At 46.1% G+C, this 22,957-nt stretch overlaps 1 protein-coding gene across 4 annotated transcripts in view; it reads left to right on the forward strand.

The window, feature by feature from the left end:
- Window positions 1–311: 311 nt before the first annotated feature.
- ELK4 (ETS transcription factor ELK4) overlaps window positions 312–22,957 on the forward strand; it is a 59,393-nt gene continuing 36,747 nt past the window's right edge. For 2 of the 4 annotated variants that reach the window (XR_012292015.1, XM_073666960.1), the window contains exons 1-3: window positions 1,325–1,479; window positions 12,442–12,657; window positions 21,565–22,389. Coding sequence is in view for 3 of the 4 variants with exons in the window: in XM_073666960.1 (XP_073523061.1) it covers window positions 12,451–12,657; window positions 21,565–22,389 (1,032 nt within the window). In the remaining variant the exon portion in view is untranslated. Of the gene's footprint in view, window positions 837–1,324; window positions 1,480–12,441; window positions 12,658–21,564; window positions 22,390–22,957 lie in introns of those variants that run through there. The other 2 variants (XM_073666962.1, XM_073666961.1) reach the window with 2 other exon arrangements.

Here is a 22,957-nt window from a genome sequence, read left to right on the forward strand (position 1 = left end):
AAGAGGGTGACAGGGACGGTCATGCGCCTCTTTCCATTTTGTGAATGTATTGTTCTACTCTGGGTTTATATATGAATATGTAAATGTCTATTGTCTGTTAGTTACAGGGACAGTATAGGTTAGTAGTGGATGGTAAATTAGATTAGGAATTGGGTACAGTGCAGTGGGGGGCACAATAGTTTAGGATAGAAATAGTTAATGTATTTAGTAATAGCTCCAGTGTAGAAGGAGCCGGGGTAGTAACAGAGTAGTTTGCCCAGCAACCGACGGAGACTGCTGATGATTGGTCCAGCTGAAAAAGTGGGAGGAGTTTGGGCCAGAGAGAGCAAAGGTTATTCCTGTCAGGAATCAGTTCAGTCAGAGCTGTTGTTGCTGTTAGGGTATGTGCTGGAGGAATACTGAGGAGAAGCTCGGGGCCCTGGGGGCTGAAGGTCAATAAGGATACCAACGGTCGATGATCGAAAGAGTTAGGCAGCTTGGGGAATGTTGAAGCGGTAAACTCTGAGGAAAATTCCCTAAACGTCCGAGGCCTGTACAGGGACTGATGGAGCCAGCCTTCACAACTCCCAAAGAGGGGAGAGCGGACGGGGACATACCTGATGAGAGTAGGACCGTGCTCTGGAAAGCTGCTAACTCTGAAGATAGGACCGAAAGTGACAGAAGAGAGGATGACAAGTGTAATTGTGATGTGCAAAGGTGCGGTATCTGTGACCAGAACTGAGCAAGAAAAGGAGTTTAGTAAAGGTATGTTATATCAAAGAGAGCCTGTGTGTGACAACGATTGCTGGCCTCCAACGGCGGGATTCCTAAAGAAGATGGAGGAGCAACCGAAAACTGTAAGTGTTTAACACAATATGCAAAGCACAACACAACACGGACATCATCTTGTATTTGTGGGCGGTCAGGGTGAACATATACCACAACCGCAGGCACTCGCCACTACTACCACCCTGCACCCCTCACACACGCCCTCACCCCTAAAGTCCCTCCTGATCACACGGACGATCCCCTCATCACCCGCCCTCACCCCTAAAGTCCCTCCTCATCACACACTTGTACCCAGTGACCTGTCCCAAATACCAGCACTGATGGGTGAAAGAGGAGGGGTCACACACACTTGAACCCTACGAATAAAAACCCCTCGTCCGCCTGGCCCCCTATTTCTCCCTCTCTGACACACACTTGCGCCCTACAGCTGCGCTACTTGTCCAGACATTTTCCTGCACCGCCTCTCACACAGCGGCCATCCTCCGGGGCTCCGACAGCCCGCTTCCGTCACTGCCTCCTCTGCGTCCCCAGCCCGCCATCAGCCCTTCCTATGCCCAGCCCCGCTCCTCTCCCCCACGTGATGTTTGTCTCCCGCCCCGGAAGTGACGTGCCGCGGATGGTGGCCCGCTCCGTACTGGTGGCCGAACTGTGCCCGAAAGTGACAGGAGGAGGCGACATGGGGCGCGCCGGACTGTGGTGACCGAGCGGCGGGTATGACTGGTATGGGGGAGGGTGAGGAGTGCGGGCGGGGGGCAGCACCGCCCTGGGGCGTCCGTGCCCGGCTCTGCGTGTTACGTAACGTGTACTGTGTGCGCTCAGGGTGCGCGGCTGGCGGCGCTGTCAGTACGGGCACGGGTGCCACCTGCAGAGCTGGCAGTGCGGAGCCTGGCACCCTGCTGCCCACACATGGCTGCTTCTGTATGGAGCGCTGTAAACAAACCCCAAGTGTGACGTTTGCTCCTACGTCAGCCTGTAGGGGCGCTCACCCCTGTATGTCAGCCTTTGTTCACACCTGCCTCCCAGAGCTGCGCTTTTCTTACTGTTCTGCCCACAGTTGCTGTATTGAAACTTTTTTTTATGCTACCATCATTTTGGTGCTACATATATGTCACTGTGATGTGAATTTTTATCCCATACACTTTTTTTTGTTGCCATTGTTTTGTGTTTTTTGTACCATAGTCTCAAAAGGTTAACTTTATTGTTCAGTATGTTTTTCTTTATGTCAATACATAATCATCTGAAACACCTTTAGGGATCTTTTTTCTTCTCCTGAGCCACTCATGTGGTCTTGTATCGCAGTGTTACAGCTGCCAGCACAAGGCCGGGTTCACGGTACGGAAAAGAATCCGCTTCATCCAGAAAACTAGGAGGATGTTTTCTCACTTGTTATCCGTATCTGTATGGCAGAGTATTGTACATGTGTGTTCATGGTGCTGTGTATATATACACAACTGCTAATTTCCTGGTGCCCACAAGCACATGTATGCAATTTGCCGGCCTGCGGTCACCCGACCATGCGATTTGCCGGCCTGCGGTCACATGCTGACTAGTCTCACCCAGCTTCACTCAGTTCACTTCTATTAAGAGAAGCCGAACACATCTAGTCGGCCCGTGACCGCAGGTGAGCAAATCACATACACATGGCCAGGTGACCTCAAGCATGCAGATCATGTACTTGTGGTCACGTCTCCGCCCACTTACAGGCAAATCGTGACTGTGTGCACGTTGCTCACTGTCACAGTTTGGCAGTTGTGCAGTCACATAGAGTAAATGCGGACTTTTGTTCCCACCATGGACAACCGCTTTAAGCGAATGGAAATAAATATTCCCATTCTCTGCAAAAACGTAAACATTTTGGAATATTTTTTATCGGAATAAATGAGTTTTTCAAAAATGTACTGCTACTTTTCTATGGAGTTGGTGTAGTACAGAAAAGGCTCTGCATGTCTGCGCTAATTTTATACCAATAATTGTCCCCGCTGTATGTTAGGGAATTGTAGAACTTAGCATTTATACAAACATAAGAAGACGAGTTGTTATTGTATAAAATGATTGACATACACTCCTCAGTAGTGAAATTGCAACACCAAAAAGGAAAACCTATGAAGTTACGGAAATCACTGGATTGATAGAATTGCTAATAATATGCAAATCATGAAAAAATGAAAACAAAATTTTCAAAACATCTCAATTTATTCAGCATTGAGTATACACACCTTGTCATGCTATCAATGAGATTATTAATGGTTGTCTGAGTAATGTCCTGTCACGATAAATGCACTTGAGCTCACAAATCATCAAGATCCGCTTCTGGCAGCTCCCTTTGCAATTGCCGACCAATTACGTCCCAGATGTGCTTGATGGGACATGGTGCAGGCACAATTAGGCCACACAGGCTACTTTCAGTAGCACTAGCAGCATGCAGCCTCGTGTTGTGTTGAAAAACATCTCCTGGGACACTTTGTAGGAAAGGCCGCACCACTGGTTCCACCACCAAATCAATGCAACTCCGAGCTGTTATTCTACCGGGAATGAAAACGAGAGGGGTCCGACTACCGTACATCATTGCATCTAACATAATTCCAGGAGTATGACCGGTGTGACGTTTCCTTGTGAAGTCCTTTTCCTGCCGTTGCACATGTAGTCTCATCAGATTTGATGAATTGCATATAGTGATCCATTCTATCCTACATGTGGAATTAAACGCCACATACCAAGCCTAAGGGTGTGTGCCCACGTAGCGTTTTGCAAGCATATTTGCTGCGGAATTTCCGCAGCGGAAACGCTTGTAAAACGCTTGTCAATCCACACCCCATGGTCTCCAATGAGAGTCCGCAAGTTCTATGCCCATGCTGCGGATTTTTCCGCAGCGTTTTTGATGCGCAGAAAAATCCGCAGCATGTCCATTAATTTTGCTTTTCCGCAAGCGGAATTGCCTTTTCAATGCATGAAAAAACGCAAGGCAATTCCGCATGTCGAAAACGCGTGAAAAACGTTGCGTAATTCCGCATGCGTTTTTCCGGGAGAGGACATGCGGAAATGAAGCGCAAATTTTCCGCTTCGTTTCCCCAACGTGGGCACATAGCCTTAGGCATCAGTAGATTTTTGCACATTGGACTGCGATCTGGGCGTCCAGCTGCAGGTGTTCCATGGACCTCACACCGCTGCTGGAATGGAGTGGAGGCTGGAATGGAGGTCTATCTTTGATGATGTGGAGTCCCACTTTTGTTTTGGATGCAGTAATAGCTGGAACTTGGTCTGGAGACCATGTGGGCAAGGGTCTGTGAATGTGTCCCAGGAGTTGTTTTTCAACACAACACGTGCTACTATGAGAAGACTGTGTGGCCTAAACGTGCTACCATGGCCTGCAGCATCTCTCAACTTGTCACCCATCATGCACATGTGGGACATCATTAGTTGGCATTTGCAAAGGGAGCTGCCGGCAACGGATATTGATGATTTCCATGTCTGAGTGCATTTGGCATGGTAGAGCATTCCTCAGACAACAATTAACCTCATAACAATTAACCTAAACCAGGGGAGGAGTCCTGAGGAGATAATTTGCATATTTCCACTGCATTTTGGGGTAAGTGAAGAGTCTCCGCGAGCTCAAAGAACACTGGATTTTGGCTGTTGGAGCTGAAAAGAGGACATCGGTAAACCAGGGGAGGAGTCCTGAGGAGATAATTTGCATATTTCCACTGCATTTTGGGGTAAGTGAAGAGTCTCCGCGAGCTCAAAGAGCACTGGATTTTGGCTGTTGGAGCTGAAAAGAGGACATCGGTAAACCAGGGGAGGAGTCCTGAGGAGATAATTTGCATATTTCCACTGCATTTTGGGGTAAGTGAAGAGTCTCCGCGAGCTCAAAGAGCACTGGATTTTGGCTGTTGGAGCTGAAAAGAGGACATCGGTAAACCAGGGGAGGAGTCCTGAGGAGATAATTTGCATATTTCCACTGCATTTTGGGGTAAGTGAAGAGTCTCCGCGAGCTCAAAGAACACTGGATTTTGGCTGTTGGAGCTGAAAAGAGGACATCGGTAAACCAGGGGAGGAGTCCTGAGGAGATAATTTGCATATTTCCACTGCATTTTGGGGTAAGTGAAGAGTCTCCGCGAGCTCAAAGAGCACTGGATTTTGGCTGTTGGAGCTGAAAAGAGGACATCGGTAAACCAGGGGAGGAGTCCTGAGGAGATAATTTGCATATTTCCACTGCATTTTGGGGTAAGTGAAGAGTCTCCGCGAGCTCAAAGAGCACTGGATTTTGGCTGTTGGAGCTGAAAAGAGGACATCGGTAAACCAGGGGAGGAGTCCTGAGGAGATAATTTGCATATTTCCACTGCATTTTGGGGTAAGTGAAGAGTCTCCGCGAGCTCAAAGAACACTGGATTTTGGCTGTTGGAGCTGAAAAGAGGACATCGGTAAACCAGGGGAGGAGTCCTGAGGAGAAAATTTGCATATTTCCACTGCATTTTGGGGTAAGTGAAGAGTCTCCGCGAGCTCAAAGAACACTGGATTTTGGCTGTTGGAGCTGAAAAGAGGACATCGGTAAACCAGGGGAGGAGTCCTGAGGAGATAATTTGCATATTTCCACTGCATTTTGGGGTAAGTGAAGAGTCTCCGCGAGCTCAAAGAACACTGGATTTTGGCTGTTGGAGCTGAAAAGAGGACATCGGTAAACCAGGGGAGGAGTCCTGAGGAGATAATTTGCATATTTCCACCGCATTTTGGGGTAAGTGAAGAGTCTCCGCGAGCTCAAAGAACACTGGATTTTGGCTGTTGGAGCTGAAAAGAGGACATCGGTAAACCAGGGGAGGAGTCCTGAGGAGATAATTTGCATATTTCCACTGCATTTTGGGGTAAGTGAAGAGTCTCCGCGAGCTCAAAGAACACTGGATTTTGGCTGTTGGAGCTGAAAAGAGGACATCGGTAAACCAGGGGAGGAGTCCTGAGGAGATAATTTGCATATTTCCACTGCATTTTGGGGTAAGTGAAGAGTCTCCGCGAGCTCAAAGAACACTGGATTTTGGCTGTTGGAGCTGAAAAGAGGACATCGGTAAACCAGGGGAGGAGTCCTGAGGAGATAATTTGCATATTTCCACTGCATTTTGGGGTAAGTGAAGAGTCTCCGCGAGCTCAAAGAACACTGGATTTTGGCTGTTGGAGCTGAAAAGAGGACATCGGTAAACCAGGGGAGGAGTCCTGAGGAGATAATTTGCATATTTCCACTGCATTTTGGGGTAAGTGAAGAGTCTCCGCGAGCTCAAAGAACACTGGATTTTGGCTGTTGGAGCTGAAAAGAGGACATCGGTAAACCAGGGGAGGAGTCCTGAGGAGATAATTTGCATATTTCCACTGCATTTTGGGGTAAGTGAAGAGTCTCCGCGAGCTCAAAGAACACTGGATTTTGGCTGTTGGAGCTGAAAAGAGGACATCGGTAAACCAGGGGAGGAGTCCTGAGGAGATAATTTGCATATTTCCACTGCATTTTGGGGTAAGTGAAGAGTCTCCGCGAGCTCAAAGAACACTGGATTTTGGCTGTTGGAGCTGAAAAGAGGACATCGGTAAACCAGGGGAGGAGTCCTGAGGAGATAATTTGCATATTTCCACTGCATTTTGGGGTAAGTGAAGAGTCTCCGCGAGCTCAAAGAACACTGGATTTTGGCTGTTGGAGCTGAAAAGAGGACATCGGTAAACCAGGGGAGGAGTCCTGAGGAGATAATTTGCATATTTCCACTGCATTTTGGGGTAAGTGAAGAGTCTCCGCGAGCTCAAAGAACACTGGATTTTGGCTGTTGGAGCTGAAAAGAGGACATCGGTAAACCAGGGGAGGAGTCCTGAGGAGATAATTTGCATATTTCCACTGCATTTTGGGGTAAGTGAAGAGTCTCCGCGAGCTCAAAGAACACTGGATTTTGGCTGTTGGAGCTGAAAAGAGGACATCGGTAAACCGCGCGCCTAACGGCGCGCGCATTTTGAAGCATTTTTCGCTGTTTTCAGAACATTAACAGTAAGAACATGGAAGAGTCCAGGAGCCATTTGGTGAGCTGCATATCCTGCTACTTGTTCACAGACTTTCCAGTGGAAAAGCCAAACTTCACATGCCAGAAATGCAAGCTTGTGTCCCTGTTGGAGGAAAAGTTGCGAAATCTAGAAGAGAGGTTAACTACCTTGAAAATCATTAAGGAAGGTGAAGAGTTCTTAGACAGAGCAGAATTATCTCTTCATGATTCAGAAAGAGAAGAAATTCGAACTGCACCTGACGAAACAGAGGAATGGAAGCATGTGACCCACAGAAGCAGGAGGATCGAGAGGCAGTCAGCACCCATACTGCTCAGGAACCAGTACCAGGCTCTCACGCAGGAGAACCATGAAGAAATACAGCAAAATAAGACTTTGCCAGCAATGAATAACCTTGTAAGCCCTCAGAATCCTCCTGGATGGAGAAAGAAGAATGTTGTGAAGAAAAAACGGAGAGTGGTGGTCATGGGGGATTCCCTGTTAAGAGGAACAGAGGCCGCTATCTGCAGACCAGACATAACCTCAAGAGAAATGTGCTGTCTTCCAGGAGCAAAAATTAAAGATGTGTCTGCAGACCAGACATAACCTCAAGAGAAATGTGCTGTCTTCCAGGAGCAAAAATTAAAGATGTGTCTGACAGGATATCAAGACTCTTCAGACCTACAGATCACTACCCATTCCTGCTAATACATGTGGGGACAAATGACACCGCAAGAAAGGACCTGGAAACCATCTGCAGTGACTTTGAAGACTTAGGCAAGAAAGTGAAAGAATTGGGAGCGCAGGTGGTCTTCTCATCCATCCTCCCTGTGGATGGCCATGGAACAATGAGGTGGAATAAGATTCTACAGGTGAACAACTGGCTACGTCGATGGTGCCGTCAACAAGGATTTGGATTTCTGGATCACGGGATGAATTACCTATACGATGGACTACTTGCTAGAGATGGGGTGCACCTTACGAAGACTGGAAAACATGTATTTGGAAGTCGCCTTGCTACACTCATCAGGAGAGCTTTAAACTAGAACAATGTGGGAAGGGAAGCAAAAGGCCAGAAAAAGCCATACAGCTGACAAATACTATTGAGATCTCTGCTACTGGAAGTGGAAAGAAAGAACAAAGACAAAAAAATCTAAATAAAAATATGGGAGGAAGAGAAACCAATCACAAACTAAAATGTTTTTATACAAATGCACAAAGCATGGGCAACAAACAAGGAGAATTGGAACTACTAATGCAGGAAAAGAAATATGATGTCATTGGAATCACTGAAACTTGGTGGGACGATACACATGATTGGAATAAAAGGCTAAAAGGATACAACTTATTTGCAAGAAACAGAATTGATAAACGAGGAGGAGGTGTCGCATTGTATGTTAGAAAAGCGTATATCTGCACAGAGATTGATGCTTCAGAGACTGGGAGTTCTGTGGAAACTGTTTGGGTAAGAATACAAGGAGAGAACAACGGAAAGGACACCATTGTAGGCATTTACTACAGGCCACCTGGGCAAGCTGAAGATATGGATGAACTCTTTATGTATCAAATGACCAAGTTCTCCAAAAAATATGACGTAGTGGTCATGGGAGATTTCAACTATCCAGACATTTGTTGGGAATCTCTCTCAAGTAAAACTAACAGGTCAAGCAAATTCTTATCCTCTCTTGCTGACAACTTTATCTTCCAAAAGGTAGGGGAGAAAACAAGGGGATCTGCTACTTTGGATCTAATCCTTATAAACAGGGAGGAAATGGTTGAGGAGGTAAAGGTGGCTGGGACCCTAGGAGGCAGCGATCATGCTATTATAGAATTTTGGATAACTAGAGGAGGAAGACATGTGAAGACTCAAACTTCAAGGTTAGATTTTAGAAAGGCAGATTTTAAGAGACTCAGAAAGAGAATAGGAGGGATCCAATGGCTGGATGTCCTTAAGGACAAAAATGTCCAGGAAGGATGGGAAATTTTTAAAAATGAGATTCTCAAAGCACAATCGTTAACAATCCCGAAAAGTAGGAAGAATGGGAAGCATTTAAGGAAACCAGGATGGATGAACACAGAACTTAAACACATGCTAAAAAGAAAGAAAGAAATGTTTATTAAATGGAAAGAGGGAGGCATATCTAAAGAAGATTATAATGCAGTCTGCAGATCCTGCAGGGCACGTATCAGGTTAGCTAAAGCTGACAATGAATTAAGGCTTGCAAGAGATGTCAAAAGCAATAAAAAAGGATTTTGGGGGTATGTCAAAAGTAAAAGAAAAGTCAAAGATGCTATAGGATTTTTACAGGATGAAAATGGAGAAATGGTAAGAGAGGATGTTGAGAAGGCCGAACTTTTTAATTCCTATTTTGCATCTGTTTTCTCTCAGAAAGAAAATGTAACATCAACTGATTTTCACTGTCCTTTTAAAGGAATAGAAGAATCCAAGTTATCTGTAAACAGAAAGATTGTGAGGGAATGTTTAGCTAACATAAATGAGTTCAAGTCTCCAGGTCCAGATGAATTACACCCCAGAGTACTGAAGGAGATCGTAGAAGAAATTTTAGAACCACTCTCCATAATCTTTGAAAATTCTTGGAGAACAGGAGAAGTCCCAGAAGACTGGAGAAGAGCAAATGTTGTTCCTATCTTCAAAAAGGGGAAGAAGGTGGACCCAGGGAACTATAGGCCGGTGAGCCTGACTTCTATACCAGGAAAGATCTTTGAACAAATTATTAAACATCATGTATGTAAGTACCTGGATAAGAATGAAGTGATTAACCAGAGTCAGCATGGGTTTGTAACTAACAAGTCATGTCAGACTAACTTAATTTCCTTCTATGACAGAATCACTGACTGGGTGGATCAGGGAAATGCTGTAGATATAGTATATCTTGACTTCAGCAAAGCATTTGACAAAGTATCTCACAACATCCTTATTGAAAAAATGACCAAGTATGCAATGGACCAGGCAACTGTTAGGTGGATTCATAACTGGCTTAGTGATCGGACTCAAAGGGTGGTTGTAAATGGCTTCACATCCAGCTGGATGAATGTCTCAAGTGGGATACCACAGGGCTCTGTCCTGGGACCTGTATTGTTCAACATCTTCATCAATGATTTAGATGAAGGAATTGAGGGTAAACTGATTAAATTTGCTGATGACACAAAGCTAGGAGGGATAGCTAATACTAGAGAAGAGAGAGAGAGGATTCAAAAAGACCTAAATAAACTGGAGCAGTGGGCAGCAACCAACAGAATGGTTTTTAACAGGGAAAAATGCAAAGTACTACATCTGGGCAATAAAAATGAAAAAAGCATATACAGAATGGGAGGAATAGAGCTAAGCAACAGTACATGTGAAAAAGACTTAGGTATACTAATAGATCATAGACTGAACATGAGTCAACAGTGTGATGCAGCAGCAAAAAAAGGCAAATACAATTCTGGGATGTATTAACAGAAGCATACAGTCTAGATCACGTGAAGTCATTATCGGTCTTTACTCCTCTTTGGTCAGACCTCATCTGGAATACTGTGTACAGTTTTGGGCACCACATTTTAAAAAAGACATAGACAAACTGGAACAAGTTCAGAGAAGAGCGACCAGAATGGTGACTGGTCTGCAAACCATGTCCTATGAGGAACGGTTGCAGGATTTGGGAATGTTTAGCTTGCAAAAAAGAAGACTGAGAGGAGACTTAATAGCTGTCTACAAATATGTCAAGGGCTGTCACATTGTAGAAGGATCATCTTTATTCTCATTTGCACAGGGAAAGACTAGAAGCAATGGGATGAAACTAAATGGGAGGAGACACAGATTAGATATTAGAAAAAACTTTTTGACAGTTAGGGTGATTAATGAGTGGAACAGGCTGCCACGAGAGGTGGTGAGTTCCCCTTCAATGGACGTCTTCAAACAGAGGCTGGACAGACATCTGTCCGAGATGATCTAGTGAATCCTGCTTTGAGCAGGGGGTTGGGCCAGATGACCCAGGAGGTCCCTTCCAACTCTTCCATTCTATGATTCTATCTATGATTCTATGATTCATAGATAACATGCAAAGACATAAAAGTGCTGATATCTATGCGCATGGTGCTTATACTTGATGCTGAATAAATCTAGAGTGTATATTTACATTTCATAAGTTTTGATCATTGGGGTCTGAGTGCTGAGACCCCCCCCCCCCCCAATGATTGCTAAAGCAAGTGGTAGAAGTGCTCAGTAAAAGACTGTGCTCTTTCAGCTAGAGTCCACTCTTTTCAAGTAGAGTCCCTGCTCATAGAAATCTTTGGGTCCATCCACAGCTAAAATGAACTCTGTGACAAATGCCGATTAGTGATGAATCCTTTCGGTTTAGCAATCGGTGGGGGTCTCAGCATCTGGATTCCAACAAACCGGAAGTTCTCACATGTCACTATATATCAACCGTCAGCTGTTACTGTACCCCTTCCTGACATGTAAGGTACATGTACGTTTTAGAGAATGTATAGATAGAGGGGCTGAGCCTGCTCCATATGCAGCAGGTGCTGGCTGTCATTTTTTTTAAAAAAAGATAAAAATTTTAAAAGAAACATTAAAAATTCAAAACAATCCCTTTTCCCATTTAGCATGTAGAAAATTTACATAAATGCATAGTGATCCATGCTAATGTACAATGGTACCAATGAAGACTACAGCTCGTCCCACAAATCCAAGCCCTCACACAGCTCCTTTTGAGAAAAAAAATTTAAAATGTTATGACTTTTCTAAATATTTGGGGCGATGGAAAGTTTTTCAGATGAAGTACCTTTGTTTTATAAGACACTGACAGATATGCTGCACATAACAACAAGTGTGTTCTGTGTGTGCAATGGCCTCTGCTGTTTCAGATGTCTGGTTAGGCCGGGCCCGCAGGAAAAGTTTGGCCACGACATCTGACACGCAACCAAATGTTGCTTGGTGTTGCTGCTCCATCGCAACACAATACAACTGAATGGGGTCGCATTGTTACCCCAAGTCTAACCACACCAGATTTTTTGCGACTTTCTTGTTGCACTGCCCGTTGGGTTGCGTTGCCACCCCATTCACTTGTATTGCCTCGTTACAAGGAGAACAAGCAAACTTTGGTCGTGCAACAAGTTTTGAGACCAAAATCGCCGTGTAGGGGGCCAGCTTTATCGACACATTGATAGATCAGCCCCATCATATTATCATCAGACGTTTTCAGCTATGGTCTTCACTATACCTCTGGTTATGTTTTAATTGATGGGTAAATATTTTCCCTTTTTGTTTTTGTCTTTGATGTCTACTTCCTGTCTTGTTTCTGCTTTCTAGATTATCAATGTCAGACAGCAATACTGTGGAAAGTTTGAGTATCAGGAAGCGCTCTACTTTCTGTCAGTGTGAAGATAAGCTCTTATTCAGCTTGAAATATAACTAAAACTGCAGATAACAAAAAACAGCATAGAAAAATAATACATTTTATAAATGTGTGTCTGTGTAATATATACATACATATCCACACAAGACGTTAGACATCACCAGCAGACGTCATCTCCAGCTGATGAACTATGCGGATCTTTGTCTAGTCCTGTAAGTGTTGTGTAATAGATCAGCTAGAAGCTTTGTGAAGAATGTGGTGCAGCAGTCCTGCTTTTGTGATTGAAATGAACTTGGTTGTCTTTTCTTTCCAGTGATTTGCTATGGACAGTGCCATTACTCTGTGGCAGTTCCTGCTCCAGCTTCTACAGGAGCCTGGAAACAATGATCTGATTTGCTGGACATCCAATGATGGGGAGTTTAAACTTCTGAAGGCTGGAGAGGTGGCCCGGTTATGGGGCGAGCGCAAGAACAAGCCGAGCATGAACTATGACAAGCTCAGCAGGGCGCTCCGCTATTACTATGTGAAGGTAAAGAATCGATTAGTTAAACATTGTGCCCTAAGCCTATATAATATGACCACACCTTTATATGAACATGTTCTACAGGCTATGTTCAGTTTTGTCAGTATTTCATATCAGTATTTATAAGCCAAAACCAGGAATGGGTGATAAATACGGAAGTGACGTGTTTCTATTATACTTTTCCTCTGATTGTTCCACTCCTGGTTTTGGCTTACAAATGCGGATGTGAAATACTGACCAAAATACTGCCATGTGAACGTGGCCTTACTTGGACTGGGCTCACATTACCAATGCTTGCTTTGCCAAGCAAGACCCACCAGAAGCATTAGTGTGCTGAATGATGTGGACTGTATTTTTTTCAGATATTCCACTCTGGTTGATTTCAATTACCATTCATCTTAAAATAGAAGCTTTCCTTACCATATACCTTTGATACACAAAAAATGTGAATAATTTAATTTCATTCTATTTCGACACTTTGGTTCTCTAAGCACCAAAGTCATTATAGAGTTTCAATGCTGCATCATGTCATGAAATGAATGGAACAATGGATTCCAGAAGTGGACACAGTGGAGAAGATTTACGCTAAATGTGCCAGCATTCTGTCTGCACTTGTTCAAAAATCCTTTTTTTATTTACTAAGTTAAGACAGCATGACACCTAAAACAACGTTTAAAATCACAAGTTCAACATAAACACAAGTGCAGATGTGAAAACAAGTTGAAAGGGGTGGTTTGTTCTTTCTTACAGTAATTGGGTTTTGGGAGGGTGGAGAGGAGGCTTACACCACCTTTTGACCCAAGTTTTGAAATTTTCCCTCCATTATGAAAACTCATTTTATGGGGTTGAAATTTGGGGTCCTTTTTGTGTTTCCCCCCAAAATGAGGGATGAGGTGCCAGAGGTGCCACAAAAAATGTGGGACATGCCTTACTACAGCATTACACACCACAATCCATGCTGACTGTGTCCAAAATGCCCCAAACCCCCCCCCACACACACACACACTTTTACTAGGGGGTGTTAAGGGTGTTTTTACCCCTTGATGGCTTTTAACAGATAATCTGATGATGTACATTGGTTAGAATGCTCAGTAGATGAGGAGATAAACATAAGGTTTGCCTCTTTGTATAACATGACGCTTTAGGGGGTAAATTCTAATGGGAACACATGCAAAACCCCTGAAAATGGGGATAAACATTCCGATTTCTTGACGAGCTTCCAGACATTTTTGGGCACATTTTGAAAGCATACTGATTCAACCAAGGTTATCATTATTGCCCCATTTTCCACTCTTTGGGGAGGGTTTGAGTTTAGGGGTGCACCAGAGGGGTAGTTTTTACCGTATGCGGTTGAAATTGACAGGATCACAAATGATAGGCAATCGACCATCACTGATGAGATTTTCAAACGAATCCATTCAACAGTTTCAGAGAAAAGTCGACTAATTTGGAATTGTTCTAGCCACTTTCCAATTTTGGGTGTTTAGAAGGTTGCAGCCCCTAGAATTGATTTGAAAACATCAAAACAATTTACGCATCATGAAATTCAGGGTCTGTCCTACAGCCATGCAAAATTTTGTTTCAATCCGACCATTGTTTCCATTTTAAAATGAATTTGCAAATATTGATGCTTTAATTTTTCACAGGAGTGTATGTAGTAAGATAGAGCAGGAGCCACTGTGACAAATTTGGCACATGTTCTCATTACTAGTGTTGAGCGAACTTGCACGACACTGCTCGGTACTCGCCCGAGCATCACGCTACTCGGGATGTTCGGCAAGCACCGAGCATTTCCGGGTTACTCGGGCGGGAGCTCGGGTCTCCGCCCTGCATGTTTGGCGCTCTTTACAGAGCCAATGAACATGCAGGGATTGCCAGCCAGTCACTGTAATGCCGCAGCCATGTTGTTTGTGGGCATTACAGTGATTGGCTGGCCGCACAGCGTCACCTCGAGTATTTAAAACCGGGCGCCGCCATCTTGGACACAGTCGCTCCAGATCAGACAGTGTAGGGACAGCGCTGCTGATTTAGGGAGAGATATGTCCTGTCAAATAGTTAGTGTAGGGTCTGTAAAGGTTGCCAGATCAAACAAACAGTCCCTCTCAGGACTAATATCCATCCCAGATATCAGGCAGGCAGGCTGTATAAGGGACGCAGTGGTTATACCAGCAAACGCTGCATTACAGTCCTGTGTACTCCTGTTGCTGAAATTGCTGGACTTAGCTCCAGGTCTCGGGGCCCAGGAAAAATCCTTTTCTTTTTCATCTAAATCCTTTTTTTTTTTTTTCTTCCTTCACACTGTACAAATACCCATCCTATTAAGCTTTTGGTGTGTGTGGTCCCCCCCCCCCCTCCTTCAAAAAAAAAAAAAAAAAAAGTGTGTCTCTGATTGTTCAGACACAAATATATCTGTTGAAAATAGTCTGGTGTAGGCCCGAGAAATACAAGTGTGGTTTTCAGTTCCACGGGTCAAACCTCTGTATTATCCTTCTTTTGGCATTTTTTGCCTTAAAGAAAAACAGTAGTGTCTCCTGATTGTTCAGACACAAATATATCTGTTGAAAATAGTCTGGTGTAGGCCCGAGAAATACAAGTGTGGTTTTGCAGTTCCACGGGTCAAACCTCTGTATTATCCACTTTTGGGCCGTTTGTATCTAAAAAAAACAAACAGTTTGAGTGTGTCGCTCACTGTTCAGCCGAAAATATATATATTTAAAAAAGTCTGGTATACACCAGTAAATTATAACTGTGGTTTTGCCGTTCCACGGTAAAAAATCTCTATTATCCAGCTTTTGTTATTTTTTCCGTAAAGAAAAACAGTAATAGTTTCTCCCTGATTGTTCAGATTGTTTAAAAGAGCCGGGTGTAGGCCAGAGAAATAGAACTGTGGTTTTCCTCTTCCACGGTACTAATCTACTTTTTATTACCCTTTTTCCATTGATAGTGCGAGTGTAAGCTATTTTGCTTCCTTTACAATGGGCAAGGCGCGTGGCAAGGGATGTGGAACTGGACGTTCTGGTGATGGTGCGTGCAGAGGACGGGGCCGTGGCCAAGGTGAAAATGTGCCACAACCAACAGCCACATCTTCTCGCTCCCAATTCTTGACCGAATTACTAAGGAAGCACAGAACAACACCAGTATTGCGAACTGATCAGTGTGAACAGGTTATTAATTGGATAGCAGATAATACTTCCAGTTATCTGGGCACCACCACCTCCGGTCTGTCTTCCACACGGTCAACTCTTAGTAGCCGTGAGTCTCGACCGCATACTCCTCCTCACCCTGATGCTCCTTCCTCCCACCATGCCGAGTGTCGTCAGACTGCAACTGATCCCACACTTGGACACTCTGAAGAGCTGTTCACTGGTCGATTTCCATATTTGGGCCCCTCGCCTGCTCGGCTTGAAGTGGTGGAAGAGGAGATCCCATGTAGCGATGCCCAAATATTTGAACAGCCACGGCCAAAGGAAGTCGACGCTGGCAATTTGTCACAAGAGGTGGACGATGACGAGACACAATTGCCAGGAAGTGAGGAGGAGGATCGTGGTGCGCAAGTGGAAGAGGAGGAGGTGGTGGATGATCTAGTAACTGACCCAACGTGGCAGGAGGACATGCAGAGCGAGGCCAGCAGCACACAGGGTGAGAGTGGCAGAGTACCCCAAGAAGCAGTGTGGTGGCCTCACACAGAAGGCGGGCAACAGTTCCCCGTAACACCAACACGAGGGACGTTGCCAGTACAACCGGTAGGTCTTCCAGAGTCTGGAATTTTTTTAAAGACTCTGTTGATAACCCCAAAAAGGCCATTTGTACCACCTGCCAGGCCAGCATCAGCAGGGGTGACAAAACTACCAGCCTGACCACCACCAGCATGATCAGGCACATGGCAGCAAAGCACCCGACTTTGTGGGGCGAACCCCAGGGTCCACGACCAGTGTCAGCGGGTGTCACCACTGCTTCTTCCGCTGTTGTGCGTGCAATAGAACCCCCTGTTGTGTGTGCAAGGCAATCCCCTGTCCATACTGCATGCAAAGATGCCCCCTCCTCTCAGTCTTCACTTGTTATGGCAGTTTCTCAAGAAACAGCATCAAGGTCCACGTCCCACCGCAGTGTTCAATTGTCCATATCCCAGACCTTTGAACGAAAGCGGAAATTCGCAGCTAACGCGCCACAGGCCACAGTCCTAAATTCGCACATTTCACAACTGCTTGCGTTGGAAATGCTGCCTTTTAGGCTGGTGGAGACGGAATCCTTCCGCAACCTTATGGCGGTGGCCGTCCCTCGGTACTCGGTCCCCAGCCGACACTATTTTGCCCGGTGTGCCATCCCTGCACTACACAAGCACGTGTCCCAAAACATCTGCCGTGCCCTCAACAACGCAGTTACTGGGAGAGTCCACCTGACAACGGACACGTGGCCAAGTGCTTGTGGCCAGGGACGGTACATCTCCCTGACGGCACACTGGGTAAACCTAGTGAAAGCCCGGACCCAGTCGGACCTTGGGACGGAGCACATCCTCCCCACACCGAGGATTGCGGGCCCTATGTCAGTCAGAGTTGCCCCTGCGCATCCTCCTCCTCCTCCGCCTCAGCCTCCATCTCAGATATCACCACGTCAGTTACAAGCTGGAAGCACTGCAGTACTGCCTCCGCCAAGCGGCAACAGGCTGTGCTGAAACTCATAAGCTTAGGTGATAAACCTCACACTGCTTGTGAGTTGTGGACAGCTGTGAAAGAGCAGGCAGATCTGTGGCTGACACCGCTGAACCTACATCCAGGCATGGTCGTGTGTGACAATGGCCGTAACCTGGTGGCGGCTCTGAGGCGAGATCACACACGTACCATGCCTGGCTCATGTGCTTAACCTCGTGGTTCAGCGGTTTCTTAAATCGTACCCCGAGTTGCCAGATCTGCTCGTCAAAGTACGCCGCCTGTCAGCTCATTTTCGCAAGTTGGCTACTGCTTCCGCCGCCCTTGCTGTGTTGCAGCAGCGTTTGCAGCTTCCGGCACACTGACTGGTGTGTGATGTCCCCACACATTGGAACTCTACCCTCCACGTGTTGCAAAGGATTTGTGAGCAGAAGAAAGTAATTGTGGAGTACCAGCTGCAACAAGGCCGTCAATATTCAGGTCAGACTCCACACATAAGACCTCAGGAGTGGACCTGGATGTCTTACATATGTACCATCTTGACAAACTTTGAGGAGCCCACCAAGATGGTGAGTGGCAATGACGCCATCATTGCCGTCAGCATTCTACTTGTCTGTCTTTTGCAACGCTCTCTGCAGAGAATTAAAGAGGAGGCATTGCAGCCAGAGTATGATGAGATGGATCAAGAAGCCGTAGCGGTCGTTTACACACAGCCCAGCCTCATCTCATCCCAACGTGCATTGGGGGACAATGAGGGAGAGGAGGAGGAGGAGGAGGAAGAACAGGAGCTTGTATCATGCGCTGTAGACGGTAGTACCTGTACAACTGTCATACTGTCAGTTCAGCGTGGGTGGCCTGAGGACAGGGGGGAGGAGGAGGAGGAGGAGAAGAGCATGGTCAGTCGTCATCTTGGTGAGGACACGGAAGTCTTGCCCGTTACCAGTCTGGCACGCATGGCTGACTTTATGTTACGCTGCCTTAACCGTGACTCTCGCGTTGTCAAAATGTTGGGTGACAGTCATTACTGGTTGGTGACACTTGTAGACCCCCGCTACAAGGAGAACTTTCACTTTCTTATTCCTGAGGTGGAGAGGTCTACAAAAATGGGGCAGTACCAGAAGGCCCTTGCTGCAGAACTGTTAAAAAAAATTCCCATCTGAACACGCTAGCGGCAGAGGTCACAGTTCGTTGCCCAACCAAGGCGTACATGCGAGAGAGACGCAACTCCAATCCAGCAGAGGCAGGGGAACACTGTCAACGTTCTGGGACAGTTTTCTCAGACCCTCCCTTCGGACAGACCCTGAGGCGCAGGGTACTCTCACAAGGAGTGGAAAGTTTCAAAAGATGGTGAGGGAGTACCTTGCCGACCGTACCAGCGTCCTCCGTGATTCCTCTGTGCCTTTTAATTATTGGATATCCAAGCTGGACACTTGGAATGAACTCGCTCTGTACGCCTTGGAGGTCCTGGCCTGCCCTGCCGCTAGCGTGTTATCTGAGCATATTTTTAGTGCCGCTGGGGGAATTATAACTGATAAGCGCACTCGCCTGTCAACTGACAATGCTGACAAGCTGACCCTTATCAAAATGAACAAGGGCTGGATTGGGCCAGACTTCTCATCACCACCAAATGACAGCAGAGTAACATAAAGTCAAATCCACTGTGTTATTTCGGGAGGTGTATTCACATGCACCGCTTCACACACACACATGGGTATACGCGTCCTCATTTCGGCTGTTTTATGATGTTCTCCTTATCCTCAGCCTCCATCACCACTATACCACCAGGGTGACCGTGGTTCGTGTTGCCATTATTGAAAGTTCCTCCGTCCTAATTTTTGTCAGCTTTTGCTTGGAAGGCATAAGCAAAGACTGTGGGAGACCCACTCCCCAATAATGGGAATAATATTTTTAAGATGCTGTACTGTATGGCTCTTGTAAGGGGCATTAAAACCGTCTTGTTACGCTACTGGGACCTCCACGTCTCTTCCAATGGGCATTCAAACCGTCTTGTTAAGCTACTGGGACCTCCACCACTTTTCCAAGGGGCATTAAAACCATCTTGTTAATCTACTGGGACCTCCACGTCTTTTCTCAGGGGCATTAAAAGCGTCTTGTTAAACCACTCTGAACTCCACAGCTCTTCCAAGGGGCATTGAAATGTTGTTTTTAATTACCTCTAACCTCCACGACTCTTCCAACGGGCATTGCATTTCCTCCTAATTTTAGTCAGCTTTTGCTTTTCAATGCATAGGCGAACACTAAGGGAGACCCACTCCCCAATAATGGGTAGAAGGTTTTTAGTACGCTGTAATCCACGTCTGTTTCAAGGGGCATTGCAGTTCCTCATAATTTTTGGAAAGCCTTCCATTCACTGCTTAGGCCAACAGTGTACAGGAGACCCAGTTGCTATAAATGGAAAAAAACGGTTTAGTTAAGGCCCTCTGACCTCCATGTCATTTCCAAGGGGCATTGGAGTGCCTCAAAATTTTTGGTAGGCATTGCACTCACTGTATGCCCTATAACTGTTTAGCCGAACCGCTCCTTTTGGTACAGAAACATATCCTACCAGACATATGTGGTTGACTGGCCTGATATTGATGTGAATGGTCCCTGTTCCTCCTGCTCTTTCTCCTTTGCCACTGCCTCATCCATCATTTATCACCTGAAGCTTTGTTTTAACAGGAGTCATAGAACTGGGATAGTAGCAGGAAAACATCCAGCAATCCTCGGAGGAGGTAGGATATGCGCCAAAACGCTGACCACCTCAGGCCTAGCCGCTGCTGCATACATGCGCTTGCATTCCAAGAAAACAAAGCAGATGCTAACTTCTATCATCATCATCATGCTCCTCTCCTTGGCACTCTCAACTCCCCTGATGGAGAAGCCAGGGCCCACCGGAGGAGTCTGCCTCTCTGGTGGGCTCGTCCAATGCTGCCCTAAAGCAGGCCAGGCTTACAAAAGTGTGTGTGAAGGTGACAGGAGAAATAGGGGCGGCTGGGAACCGTTTATGGACACCTGGCTGCCCCCAGGCGGCTGGGGACCATGTGTGGATATCAGGCCGCGGGGCGGCTGGGGACCGAGTGTGGACACACGGCCGCCCCCTGGCGGCTGGGGACCGAGTGTGGACACCCGGCCGCCGGGCGGCTGGGGACTGAGTATGGATACCAGGCCGCCAACCCAGCCATGACGTGGTGGCCAGATTCCGCCTCCACATGCCTAAAAGGCCCAATTTAAAGTGAAAGCTAGCAGTATGGTATTGCAGTCTGGGGGTGGGTGGGTGGTTGGCTGCATATTTGCGCTCTCATTGCAAGGAATGGGGGAGGTACAATTGAACACTGCCCTGGGACAAGTACTTGCACGGGGATAGTTGCAAGTCTGCATCTTCTGATGCGGCAAGGATGACTTCTGATGGGCACACTTTTAGGCAGTGACCTGGGTGTCAGAGATGCTTCCAGGGGTCTTCCCCCATGCTGTTCCCATGTCTTTTCAGCACTGTATACATGTGTCACACAGCACATGGCCAGATAAGGTTGTAAAATGTTAAAATGACATTTCCCGGTGAATGCATTTGTCACGGTTGAAAGCAATACAAAAGTGCAAAAACGCATAAAAAATGCTACTTGTGAACATAGCCCAAGGTGTGGAGGAGTATTTTTTTGGGGGGGTTATTTATTTTACCTTATACACAAGTCTTTACCCTGGAAAGAAACTTCCTTAACATATTTCACTGGAAAACCATTTGTTTCGTTTTTGAACGTTTTATTGTGAGCCCTTAAAAGTGGCTTAATACCTCTGACCACGTTGTTGATAGCAGTGACCTGGGGGTCAGAAATGCTTCCTGGGGCGATCCCCATGCTGTTCATATGTCATTTGAGCACTGTCACTATCGTTTTGGGCACTTGTTAGGCTTTTAAAAGACTGTCGGGGGTGCAGCCGCAAAAATTCTCGGGTCTCCCATAGACTAACATTGGGCTCGTTGCTCGGGTCGAGCACGCGAGTATCACGGTGAGCTCGGCCCGACCTTCGAGCACCCGAGCATTTTAGTGCTCGCTCAACACTACTCATTACGCATGTGAATGACATCTCTAAAGTCTTCTCCACTAGTCTGTTACTGTAATCCACTGCCATTGTTACCTATGCAAATCTGTGAATAAAATCCTCAAAAAATGCATTGTGAATTTAGTCTAAAAAAGCAGTGGATCTGTTGGTTATATAGTTCTGACTCTGCGTAATATTTTATGGAACTAACTACTCTTATTCTTTCCAGAATATAATCAAAAAAGTAAATGGGCAGAAGTTTGTTTACAAGTTTGTCTCGTACCCCGATATCCTCACCATGGATCCTGCTACATTGTGTAAAGCTGAAGGAGAAATAGATGGAAGCCCTGCCAATCCTGTCAGCACCTGCATCGTGCGTGACCAGGAGAACTGTAGCAAGGAGCGGTTATTGTGTCCTCCTGCCAAATCCTCCGGGCGCAATGATTACATTCACTCTGGTTTGTACACGTCATTCACCCTCAATTCCTTGAATTCATCCGGTGTAAAGCTCTTCAAAACTGCAAATGTGGAATATACAAGCTATAAGAAAATAATGTCTGAGGCTGCACCATCAGTCATTAGGTTTGTGACCACACCAGGTAAAAACCCTGAGCCTGCACCCATTATATCTACAGCTCTTCGTCTGCCTCCAGAACCCCATGAGAAGCCTGCAGAGCCTCCTCCAGGTGTGACAATTAGCACCTCTCTCTCTCCCCCAAACATTTCCATCTCACCCATTCCAAAACATTCTCCAGTTTTGTCTCCTGCTTTATCCAGTCAGGATATTGCTGACGAAACCGATTTGGGATCCCCACAACTTGATATTCTTAGTGACATGGAGATAGAGGAATCAGAATCCAGGCCTGAACCAGATGCTGAAGCAGATCTTGAGCCTGAACCCTATGTACTGGATAATAAGAGCATCAAGTCTAAAAAGCCCAAAGAGCTGGAGTTGACACCCACGGTGGTTATCACAAGTAGCGATTCCAGCACTCTTGGTATTCTCAGCCCTTCGTTTCCCACAGCATCTCTCACGCCAGCGTTTTTCTCACAGGTAACACCACTGCGTATTTTCATTTACATGCCCTTAGAGTTTGTTCTTTCTGCTATTGCTGATCTTTTGCTTGATCCATAGTACTTTGATTTCCAGCACTTCTGGAGAGACTGAGATGTGATCTTTCTCTTGGAATTACTGAGTAATATACATAGAGATGAAAGTCCTGACATCATATCTGGGTCATGGTGATCTTTTGCATGTATACTGGGCGATTTCATTATCATTAACCCCTTAACAACATTAAACGTACTAATAAGCGTCTGTGCCCTGGGACTTAAGAGCCAGACCCGTATTAGTACGTCATGGCGATCGCGCGCGCACACAGGCTGTGCGGGCGCGATCGCCGCCGGGTGTCAGCTGATTGTCACAGCTGACACCCGGTACTATGTGCAGGGAGAGGTCACGCACTGCTCCCAGCATATTAACCCACGCGATGCTGCGATCGAAGTCGATCGCAGCATTGCGGTGGCAAGGGGAGGTGATCGCAGATACTCACCTCCTCTTCCGGCTTCCAGCGCTGTCTGCCGTGGCTTCCAGGATGTTGCCATGACGACCCGATGTCGTA

Source organism: Phyllobates terribilis, unplaced genomic scaffold (assembly GCF_046119375.1).
Source record: "Phyllobates terribilis strain yellow unplaced genomic scaffold, ASM4611937v1 Scaffold_2__4_contigs__length_985480577, whole genome shotgun sequence".
Classification (NCBI taxonomy): Eukaryota; Metazoa; Chordata; class Amphibia; order Anura; family Dendrobatidae; genus Phyllobates; species Phyllobates terribilis.